The sequence below is a fragment of the Mandrillus leucophaeus genome, unplaced genomic scaffold (genome assembly GCF_000951045.1).
Source record: "Mandrillus leucophaeus isolate KB7577 unplaced genomic scaffold, Mleu.le_1.0 Scaffold71, whole genome shotgun sequence".
Lineage (NCBI taxonomy): Eukaryota > Metazoa > Chordata > Mammalia > Primates > Cercopithecidae > Mandrillus > Mandrillus leucophaeus.
The window spans coordinates 3443986-3455354 of NW_012107697.1; the positions used below are offsets into that span (position 1 = coordinate 3443986).

Here is an 11369-nt window from a genome sequence, read left to right on the forward strand (position 1 = left end):
TTGTGTAACTATAATTGCCTTTAGTTAATGAACTTTGGCACTAGTTTAGTCTTAATTACTTTATTTTTTTATCTTATTTTATTTTGTTTGAGACTTGTTCTCGCTCCATGGCCCAGGCTGGAGTGCAGTGGTGTAATTTCGGCTCACTGCAAGCTCCGCCTCTTGGGTTCACGCCGTTCTCCTGCCTCATCCTCCCGAGTGGATGGGACCACAGCCGCCCGCCACCACACCCGGCTAATTTTTTTGTATTTTTAGTAAAGACGGGGTTTCACTGTGTTAGCCAGGTTGGTCTTGATCTCCTGACCTCGTGATCTGCCCTCCTTGGCCTCCCAAAGTGCTGAGATTACAGGCGTGAGCCACCGCGCCTGGCCTAGTCTTAATTACTTTAAGACAGTGAAGAAAAAATTCCAAAATGTTCAAATATATCTATGCCTGTATCCATGTCTATATATTTATTCATTTCCAGGTATTAAATGCCTCTTCCTCAGTGTTTTTGCTTTCAGCATTTCTTCTGTTATCTTAATTATCATAAATATAAAATGTAGGTAGTATGTCATTCCTAATTTTTATATTTTATCATTTTTAGTGTCAGCATAGTCCAGGATCCAATGCTAACCTTGGCATTTCAGTGAATATGTGTATGTGTACATGTGTGTTATTGTTATAGTCTTGTCACCCAATCATTATCTGATCAGTGTAATTGGCTAAGCCATAGAAAAAATAATAATAATAATGTCATTTATGCTTAAAGTGGTTGGCTAAGACTTCTGTGGCTAGAACTACCTAGGCAGGCTTAACATGAGGCTTGCCTAAGGCTTGCTTTTTAAATTTTAAACCATTCTCATGCATGCTGTATTTATGCAGTGATTTTGAACTTGACATTTCATATGTAGAGTTGGAGAATGTGTTTAATTCCTTTTAGGCACTGTGTCTTTTTTTTTGTCTGTTAAATGGAAATGATAGTATTGACCTGTAAAAACCATACAAAAAAAATGTAAGCAGTTACTTCTAAGAATAAAAGAGACTTTAATGCTGAATACTATTTTTAATTATCTTAAGCACTTTTTGTAATCGAGTAAATAGACTGTGTATCACCAAAACTTACTGAAAAATGTAATTAGAGAGGCTTATGGTGCTGTGTAAAGTAAACTGATTTCCTGGTTTCTCTTGTAAGATCCACTTTTGGAATTTTAAATTTTTTATTCTAATGATTTTCTTGCACTAAGCATTTGATTACTTTGCTTTAATTTAGGCATGGAAGTATTTTGAACCGAGAGTCACCAACAGATAAGAAGCAGAAAGTTGAGCGCATTGCATCACATGATTTTGACCCCACAGGTAAAACACTATTCATTCTTTCAAAGAATATTGAGAGTAGTGAAGTTCAGAATAATAGAGCTTAAGCTACCCGAAACACTCAGAAATAGTTGTTTGATCTGTTTTAGGACTCTCACATTCCTCCAATTATATCATAATAATGCCTTTGCATTTAGCAGGAATGCAAGCATTTTTAACTTCAAACACTGTACATTCCACTACAGAAGTATCATTGTAGAGTATATTATATCTTTAAATAGTGATAGTAATAGAAATGATTATATAATAATTGGAGATTTGGTCAGATCAAGGACTCAGTATTAAGTTGAATCTTGGTATAAGCAGTAGTATGTCATAAAACCAAGGCTCTAGCAACTCTACACTTCTGTAGTCATCTAAAAATTCAATTGTGTGATTATGGTGAATTGGAGTTTTAGATAAATCAGTTTCACAAATTAATGATTGTCTCATTTTAGAGTAAACAAATGAATAGAAATTCCTTTCTCTTCAGTTAAAAAGTATTCTGAACTTAAAGAACTGTCTTTCAACCTAGGCAATGTCGTCTTTCTTAGGGTTGTCACGTTAACAGACTTTCAGATTGATCTCCTTATATAACATACAGGCTTTTTCCTTTTGCTTTCTCCTTGTAAACTTACTCAGTATTTGATTCATAGAAAGTGCTTGGTAATCTTGCTTTTGTCATTTGAAACTGACATATATTTTTTGTGCACATACGATTTTATTCAGTTGCATGTCCCTTTGATAAGAGACGAAGTAAATCCCGCAATCTCAGATACATAAAAATAATGTTTCTATTTTTAGGTATTTTTACTTAGAAATATAATTTTAAATATAGAGAATAGTATGTTTTATGTATCTAAGACATTTCTTACTTTATTAGTATAAACTCCTTTATTTTGAAAAAATATTATAAGTATTATCTAGGAAGCACATAGCTAATCATTTTCTGCATTTTGGGGAGTAGGTAAAATGAAATTCCAGTCATCAATTTAGGAGGCTTTGGTGGTGGGAATATGTATTATGTCACTTACGGATCTCCATGAAGAGAGAATTTTCCATTCTGATACCTAATTTTGTAGTCATGGGGCTCAGAGGCTTTCATTTACATGATTAGGTATTGTCTTGCCAATAAGGTCAAAAATTTCTGCCCTATGTTCACAAAAATATAATCTTGTTAGGTTTATTTTGTATCTATGTCTGTGCTGTGCCCATCTCCAAAGACAGATTTAAGCAAAGATGTATGCAGTGCTTCATAATGAGATCATTATAGCTTTTAGTGCTTTTGTCATCTCTACAATTATCAGGTGATATATTTTGTATACTATTCATGTGTTGTTTTGTTTGAACATTTTTATTGCACTGTCTTTTCTTCGATAAATCTTTAAAATATGTCATTACCTGTACTGTTTGTGACTATTCTAAGTGCTGTCATCTGTTATATTCATACTTTGTGTTTGCACGATTTAACTTGATCATGATTCATCCTTTTTTCCCCATGAATTTTTCCCCTTACATTGGTCTCCATATTTTCTATATCTCTCTCCTTTTCTCCCGCTCTTGTGCAGATAGCTCCTCCAAGAAGACAAAGTCTAGTTCAGAGGAGAGTAGATCCGAGATATATGGTAAGCTAATGTAGCTAATTCAGACTTGCCCTTTGGAGCTTGCTTCATGGTGTTCCTTTTCTGTTCTTTTTTTTCTTTCTTTCTTTTTTTAAAAATAACTGCAGCCTTTCTTGTGTCTGCTGTGCATGGCATGATCTACTGCAGGGAAAGGGAGCCTGGGGTTTTTAACGTGGCTGTGATGTGGAAGCTTAAGGTTGCTAGAAACTAACATTGTAGATTAAGAGTAGGCCACATTGCCCATCTTCTCCCATCTTGTTTATGGTAGGAAGGTGATTATCTCTAATATGTTTGGGTCAGGTTCCTCCAAATAACACGAATGGGCTTTGAATTCTTGTCATCTTCTTCCCACGTCTCATTTGCAGAGTTTGGATTATGAAGAATTTGAGGAATTAAGTCTTTTCCTCTAAGTATAATACTGGCGTAATTTAGATGTATTAGCAGTTCTTTGGAATTTTTATTTCATTTTTTGTTTGTTTAGTTTTAATTGCCTCGTCATGTGGAAAAGTCATTCTTGTATAATTTATCCACGATGGCAAAAATACGTAAGTATTTTATTTTCATAGCTTGAAGAATTTATGCCTTTGAGAAATTTCTCTGAAGCTTAATCGGAATGGGAAATTTTCAAAATGGTACCTTTTAAAAATAATCTTAACGAAGAGCAAGTTTAACCTGAGTGGTCAACTTTTGCAGCAGATGATTGAAATGCTAATATTTATAGACTGTGCCTTGTCTTCCAAAGATACAATAAACCATATTTGTGAAGTTCATACCTATTTTTCCTTTTCCTTTGCAGTTTTACCTGCCCTCTTTCCTTCTTTTGGGATCTGATTAGGGTTTTGTTTTGGGGTTTTTTGGTTTTTTGTTTTCTGAGAAAAGTGAATAGGAGAGGAATTACCTGGAGCTAAGACTTTAGAAATAATTCTGAAAGACTGATAAATTATTTCTTTTTTTAGGAAGATTCCAAATTTGGCCTCAAAGGGAAGTCAGGTCATCTTTAATAGAGTCACAAGTCTATAGAGTAGAAGCTCCCCCAGGTGCAGATGTTTCCTAGCTTGATATATAGGAGAGGAAAAAAATACAGGAATTGCCCTCCCCCTTTTAAGACATTTGACAGTTCACATCTGCTGGCACTTGAGTCCATAATAACAGATACTTTTTAGTATTATGAAAGCTCAGTATTTGGTTCTAAACCAGTTAATGCTGCTATGTTAAGACATATAGACATGGTTCTTTACTTGGGTTTTTGTGACCAGTGTTTTTTCTGTGTATAGCTTTTACAGTAGTTCAGCAGTAAATGTATACTGTGCCTTGCGGCACATCAAGTTTACGCTTTTTCTTCCTTCCAGAGTATTTTGGCTACTGATAAGTAAGAAATACCTAATTCCTCGAGACTCTATCTTTCTGTTCTGTATAAAGAGCTTTCTACAGTTTATCCTCTCCTTAGGAACATGAACTTTATCTTTATAGCTCTGTTCTTTTTCAGTAGCCTTTGCAGTGTTCTATTTCATCTTCCTCTCCATTTTCCTATATCTGCGATGTGTATTTAGAAGTTTGTTGTGTGCTTTGGATGAAGACTAACAATTTAGGAACCTCTGACTAGAAATATTATACTAATATTTTTCTCAACAGTGATAGAAATATTAATACTAGTTCAGACATGCCATTGGCTTGGTAGTGATAGAAACATTTTAAGTGGTAATCGGGAAGTAAGGTGTGGCTTCTCTGTGTGTGTGTTTTTTGAGAACCCTTGAAATACCTTTTTTGGAAGGAACTGAGTCCACAAGTCCTCAAAAAGCACTCGTTGGAGGGATGAGTTGATTAGAACAGAATTAGTATGCTAACATAAATCTCTTTGACATTACAAATATTTTATAACCTGTGTGAATAGACTTCTTTAGATTACATACAGTTAACATAGATGAAAAAGTCTCTCTGGGAATTCAGAAAAGCTTGAAACTACTGAGTAGAATCATAGCAACTGGTGACATTCTACTTTAGTGTAGAGTCTTATTATAAGCCCACTTCAAACTTTTGAAATTATACATTGTTTTCTTTTGGGGTAAAAATTCATTAGCTGGGTACTTAACAAAAATGCTAGTTACTCACATATTATTTATTTTAAACTTTCTTGGCTTTTTTTTTTTTTTTTTTTTGAGACAGGATCTCGCTATGTGGCCCAGGATGGAGTATAATGGCATGATCATGGCTCACTGCAGCCTCAACCTCCTGGGCTTAAGTGATCCTCCTACCTAAGCCTCCAAAGTAGCTGGGACTACATGTGCATACCACCGCACCCAGCTGTTTTGTTTGTTTGTTTTTTTAATAGAGATGAGGTTGTTGAAGGAATGATTTGCCAGGGGGGAAAAAAAAAGAAAGAAATAGTAGAGACAAAGTCTTGCCATGTTGCCCAGGCTGGTCTCTGTCTCCTAAGCTCAAGCAGTCCTCCCACCTTGACTTGCCAAAATGCTGGGATTACAGGCATGAGCCACCACACCTGGCTTCTTAGGCATTTTTAGAGCTACTTTGTGAAATAGATTTACTTTGTACATCTTAAAAGGAAACAAAGTGTTTGCTTTGTATTGACTTTTTTTGTTACATTTCTGCCCAGTGCAGTCAGTCAGTTATTTATTCCATTTCCCCTAATTTTTCCCTTTCTAGCTGTTAAGAGTCTGTTAAATGTGTATGGATGTGTTTTCTGATCTACAATTTTAATAATACTTAATTTTAATAATACTTTTGTGGGTTACTGTAGGAAATGAGAGATTCAGCAAGTGAATTCTGAGTTAGACCATAGCTGCTGCTTAACCGCTGTCATGGTGTCATGAACAGATTCCTGCTGACAGTATTCGGTGCAAGAAAATAATTTATTTCTTTTCAAAGCTGTCTTAGTGTGCTCAGGCCACTGTAACAAAATACTATAGACTGTGTGGTTTAAGCAATAGAAACTTATTTTCTCACAGTTCTGGAGGTTAGAAGATCAAGATCAGGATGTCAGTGTGGTCAGGTCAGAGGATTCCCTTGCTGGCTTGCAGATGGCTGCCTTCTTGCTGTTTGTCTCACGTGGCCTTTCCTCCATTTGTGCCAAAACGCCTCTTCTTTGGTTTCTATGATATTACATCAACCTGGTTCTTTACTCTTTGTAATTATTTTGTCTCTCTTTATTTGATTTTTTCCCTCTTGTCTTATACATGTAGGCATGACCCAAGTTTCTGTCCCCAATCTTTCTTCCATTCTCCAGTCTAAGTGTCCCATAAATTCAGAGTGACCGAACTGGAGTTCATCATTGTTCTCTACAGCTGCGAATCAATCTTCCTCTTGATTTCCCTAGTTCTTTTAATGACACTGTCATTCTTCCATTCACCTAGTCTTATATTTCCTTAAAGTTATATTTGACTTCTCCATTTTCCCTTTGCCCCTGTGGTCAGCTATGTGCCAGGTCCCCTTGATTCTACCATCATAATATTTTTCATCCTTCACTCTTTGGTTTCAACCCCACTGCCTTGTCCATCATTTTATTAGATTATTTTAATAGATTCATAACTTACTTTTATTTCAGTTTCACATTGATTCATTAACTTTTCTCCATTCTATATTCTGCCTTGACTTGTCAGATTAATATTACTAAAGTAAGAATTTGGTCATTCACTTGCTAAGAAAGTACAGGTAGTTGTTAAGATAATGCCACAATTTGTTTCCAATTTATTCTACTCTGATTCTCCTTCAGAGTTTCATTTTCCAAATACGTGTTGGCATTCTTCCTTTGCACATGCCATTTCTTTTTTTTTTTTTTTTGAGACGGAGTCTCGCTCTGTCACCCAGGCTGGAGTGCAGTGGCCGGATCTCAGCTCACTGCAAGCTCCGCCTCCCGGGTTCACACCATTCTCCTGCCTCAGCCTCCCGAGTAGCTGGGACTACAGGCGCCCGCCACATCGCCCGGCTAGTTTTTTGTATTTTTTAGTAGAGACGGGGTTTCACCGTGTTAGCCAGCATGGTCTCGATCTCCTGACCTCGTGATCCACCCGTCTCGGCCTCCCAAAGTGCTGGGATTATAGGCTTGAGCCACCGCACCCGGCCAGCACATGCCATTTCTGTTGTCTTGAATGATTTACCTCCTATAACTTAGAATCCTACTCATCTTTCAAGGCTCAATTCAAGTACTGCCTTTTCCTAGGATTGCCCAGCTACTTTTGTTGTTTCTGAATGTTGTCATCTTGTTTTATATTTAATTACTTGTATTTATGTTTATCTTTACATCTCCCATAATGCTGAACACATTGAAGGCCCTCATTAAGTGAGTTTTGAATGAATGATTGTTGAGATTGACATAGGAAGTATTTTAGTAGAGAAAATTGATAGAATAAGATCTTGACTTATCCTAATTGAATCTTTCTTTCCTTCTGAAAAACTTTAAGATAGAAGAAAATGTAACTTAGAGACATTTTTCTGGTAGTGGTCTGAAAGAATGAAATCAGCATACTTGGAATGTAAGGCTCCTCTTGCTGGCAAGATTGTGCATTTAGAATCAAGAAGCTTCTTAATCAAAGGATTATCTGAGGTCTTACTCATAAAACATGTATGTCTGGCACCAGTTTAAAATGAGCTGTTTTTATGAGGTTGCACATGGCCCTTCTCCACTCCCTTCCCTGAAGCTAATTCTTAAGAGGTGAAACTTAGAGAAGTTTGGTCATGAAATAAAATAAAAGGTGAAGAAAGACTAATGTGCTTTCACTAAAGTCCATGTAATATGGAAGATTTAACAGGTTATCTTACATGTTTAACACTCCATTTTCATTAATATGCTCCATACTCTGTTTTCATTGTAGGAGTTATGGCCTTCTTTCAGGAATAGTTATAGAATGAAACTTCATTTTTTTTCACTTTCAAAATATGATCATTGGTAATTATCTATTGAGTAAGAAGGAAGCAGTCTTTTTATATTGGTTTTAAATGCCACATTGTTATAACAGAAAAAATATGTCTTTTGTTATGATAAGGAAATAAAACTTAGAAAAGGATAGTATTTATGTAAATTTGATATAACATCTTTACTTCACTGATGAGATGAAGCATGATATCAGGTTTATCAGCTTCTAGGCAAAATATGATTTCTAAGAGACAGGACATAAACATTTTTTTGTAACTAGAGGAGTTATTTTGGGGTAGATGGAAAATCAAATTATTATAGTTGGAATTTTGCCAGGGCAGAAGGTTAATTAGTGTTCTTATAGAAATGTTTCTCTACTTTGTATAGTCTTCAAGGCTGTGATTTTTTTTCTAATTAGAAAGTGTTTGAGTATGTTTATTTAAAACTTCCTTCATGTATAAAATTCAAATTTATTTAATAACTATTTCGTGAGCACCCATTATATGACAGACACTATACTAAGGGATAGAGATACAAAGATATAAGTGACTGTACCTGCTTTGTGGTTGCTCACAGTCTAGTACAAAAGAATTGCAATACATTTTGATAAGGGCAATGATAGAGGTATGCACTTATTTACCATTACTCTATATGCACTTAAAAAAACAGCTGTGAAGAAATACTCATATGGCACCAAGAACAATGGGACCGAAGAAGTATTACTAGGACTAAGTCTTTTGTTTTTTTGAAAAACATGTGTTTATTATTACTGTTATTTTTTGTAGAGAAGAGGTCTTGCTCTGTTGCCCAGGCTGTGCTCAAACTCCTGGCCTCAACCAGTCCTCTTGCCTTGGCCTCCTAAAACATTGGAATTACAGGTGTGATCCACTGTGCCTGCCTGTTAGGATTACGTTTGAAGGAAGTTTTAAGTTTCACTGGTTTTACTTTTTGAACACTCTGCCTGTGTCTATGCAAAGTGCTGGCATATAGCACATATCAGAGTAATTAGGTGGCCTTACAAAACTCATATTCACAGATACATACATTTGTATGGTAGTTATGGTTAATAATCTTTATACCAGACAATAAAGGATTTAGCAACAAAACAAAACCATGGACTATATGAGTTGTAAAAATCGGAAAAAGTAAAAATGATGAAAGCTGGTTTTTGGGATTTTTTAAAATAAAATTTGAAGATTGCTATTTTGGAGTTATGAGTTTACTTTTATCTTTGACTTTCTCTGTAACATACAGGGCCTATTATCTGTACCATTCTTTGATTCTTAAACATTTTCATTTTTTTCTCCATTTGTTTTCAGTATTGTCCTGCCAGGATTTTATGTTCTTTGAGAACAAAGACTCCAAGTAGTTTTGGGTTCTTCACAGCACCTATGGACTGCAGTGTTAAATAACTAGTATGGACAGATGCTCAATGCAAATTTGCTAAAACAAACAAAAGAAGTAGGATTTTTGTGTGTGTATGTCAAAAAGGATATTTCAAAGATATGATAATTTAGCCAGTAGTGGTGATTTTAGTTTTACAGAGGGTGGAATTTATCCCTCTGTGGTGGGTTAAAACAGCTTCTGGTCAGAAACAGAATATTTCTCTGAAGAAAAAGGGAAAACATTTCATTTGATTTTGAATGAGAGGGAACATAATAGATTTGAGCGTTTGAAGGACTGGATTTCTGAATTTTGAGTGGTAGGATGGCTTCGTTTTCAGTTAATTGTTACCACAAATCTAAATTTATGCAGATACCACAGATAGACGGGACAGAACAGTATTGTTAATTTGTATTTTATAGATTTTGAATTGACTGTATGTGTAAGGTATGTTTTCTTTTTATATTGGTCTACTGATTTAAAGTACATGTTGAAGTACATCAGTCTCATGTTAGCAGGTAAATATAAAATAATAAATGTGGCTAATATAGTGGATTTGGGGAGAAGAAAAAATTGAATGGGATGTGTGCATGGTTCTTTTTCCTTTTCCTCTTTATTCTTTGTCCCTCATCTTCTCCTTTAGCTGTAATTAAGAGGGAAGGTTATCAGACTGAGACTGTTACGAATTGGAGAAAACAGGTTTGCTGTATTCTGAAGTAATACTAATAGATTTTCTTGATTCTTATTAATCTGTTAGGACTCTAGGCATATTTATGAAATTGACTGTACATGGTGCTGTTTTTTTCTCTCTGATGACCTCCCTTTCTGAGTTTCCTTTCATCTCTAGACTCGTCTACTTGTCTGAATTTCATTAATTCATAAGCAATTTTTCTAAGTTTCCTTCTGTCCCAGAATATATGCAAGGTTCTGAGATAAGGTTGTGATCAAGATACAGCCCCCACACCTTTGGAGCATAAAATCTAATGAAAGAATAAAAACAAATACAAATCAGTGTGAGTAAGGGTGATACAATAGGAGTATACAGAGGGTGCAGTGGGAGTCTATAAGAGGGACGCCTAACTTCAGTCTACATATTTAGGAAAAGCTTGTAAGAAGACTGATTCCTTTCTTAAGGACGTCCGGCTGTCTCTCATCTTCTAAAGCTAACTACAACAAGAAGCTCTGCCCCTTTAAATTTCCCTTCTCCCTTCCTTACCCATCCAAAACTACTTTCCTTGTTTACTAAAAAACAAAACTTAGACATAAATCATAATTGATCCTCTTTTTTTTTTTTTTGAGATGGAGTCTCAAAAAAATTCTCACTGTTGTCAGTGATCTCGGCTCACTGCATCCTCTGCCTCCTGGGTTCAAGCGATTCTTCTGCCTCAGCCTCCTGAGTAGCCTGGAACTACAGGCGCACACCACCACGCACAGCTAGTTTTTATATTTTTAGTAGAGACAGGGTTTCACCATGTTGGCCATGGTGGTCTCGATCTCTTGACCTTGTGATCCGCCCACCTCAGCCTCCCATACACGCCCAGCCAGAATTGATCCTCTTAAGGATCATTTGCATTAATTGATAGGAGTTTATTAACATAAAAGTACTTATAATTGTACTAGTAGCATGGATAGAGGAGAAAATCCAAGGTCAACCTCCCCCCAATCATAATAAAATAATATTTAACATGTGTGAACCCTTAATATTCGTTAGGCATTAAGCTAACTACTTTATATATTTTTTATTCAAGTGAAAGGTACATACATAGCAAACTCCTTAACTTCAAATACCCTTTTCCCTCATCTTTTATAGGCGCCCTGTTCTCTGCAGGCACCTGAGAAAAGGTCTATTTAAGAAGCCCAGTTTGCTTAGCACTGCAATCACCCATATTAGAAACTTTTACTTCATTAATTTTCAGCTTTTGTGAGGTGGGGTGGAAGAACAGAGAAGCACAAATATTGTATGAAAAAATGTATTCAGTGTTATAATTGCCTTGATTTTTAAAGTCACAATGTCTAATTTATTTTGAAATTTCAAATAACTGTAAGGGAGGTTGTGAAATATTTGTTTCCAAAAGTAAGCATGGATTTTAAAAGATTCCTGTAAAATGCTGGTTAGTCTAGTAATTTTTTTTTTTTTTTTTTTTTTTTTTTTTTTGAGATGG

General features: G+C 35.5%; 1 protein-coding gene across 3 annotated transcripts in view; it reads left to right on the plus strand.

The window, feature by feature from the left end:
- Nucleotides 1-11369, plus strand: part of ARHGEF12 (Rho guanine nucleotide exchange factor (GEF) 12) — a 155046-nt gene that overhangs the window by 68886 nt on the left and 74791 nt on the right. For 2 of the 3 annotated variants that reach the window (XM_011964973.1, XM_011964975.1), the window contains exons 3-4: nucleotides 1253-1338; nucleotides 2904-2960. In XM_011964973.1, coding sequence (XP_011820363.1) covers nucleotides 1253-1338; nucleotides 2904-2960 — 143 coding nt within the window. The remainder of the gene's footprint in view (nucleotides 1-1252; nucleotides 1339-2903; nucleotides 2961-11369) is intronic. The other variant, XM_011964974.1, reaches the window with a different exon arrangement.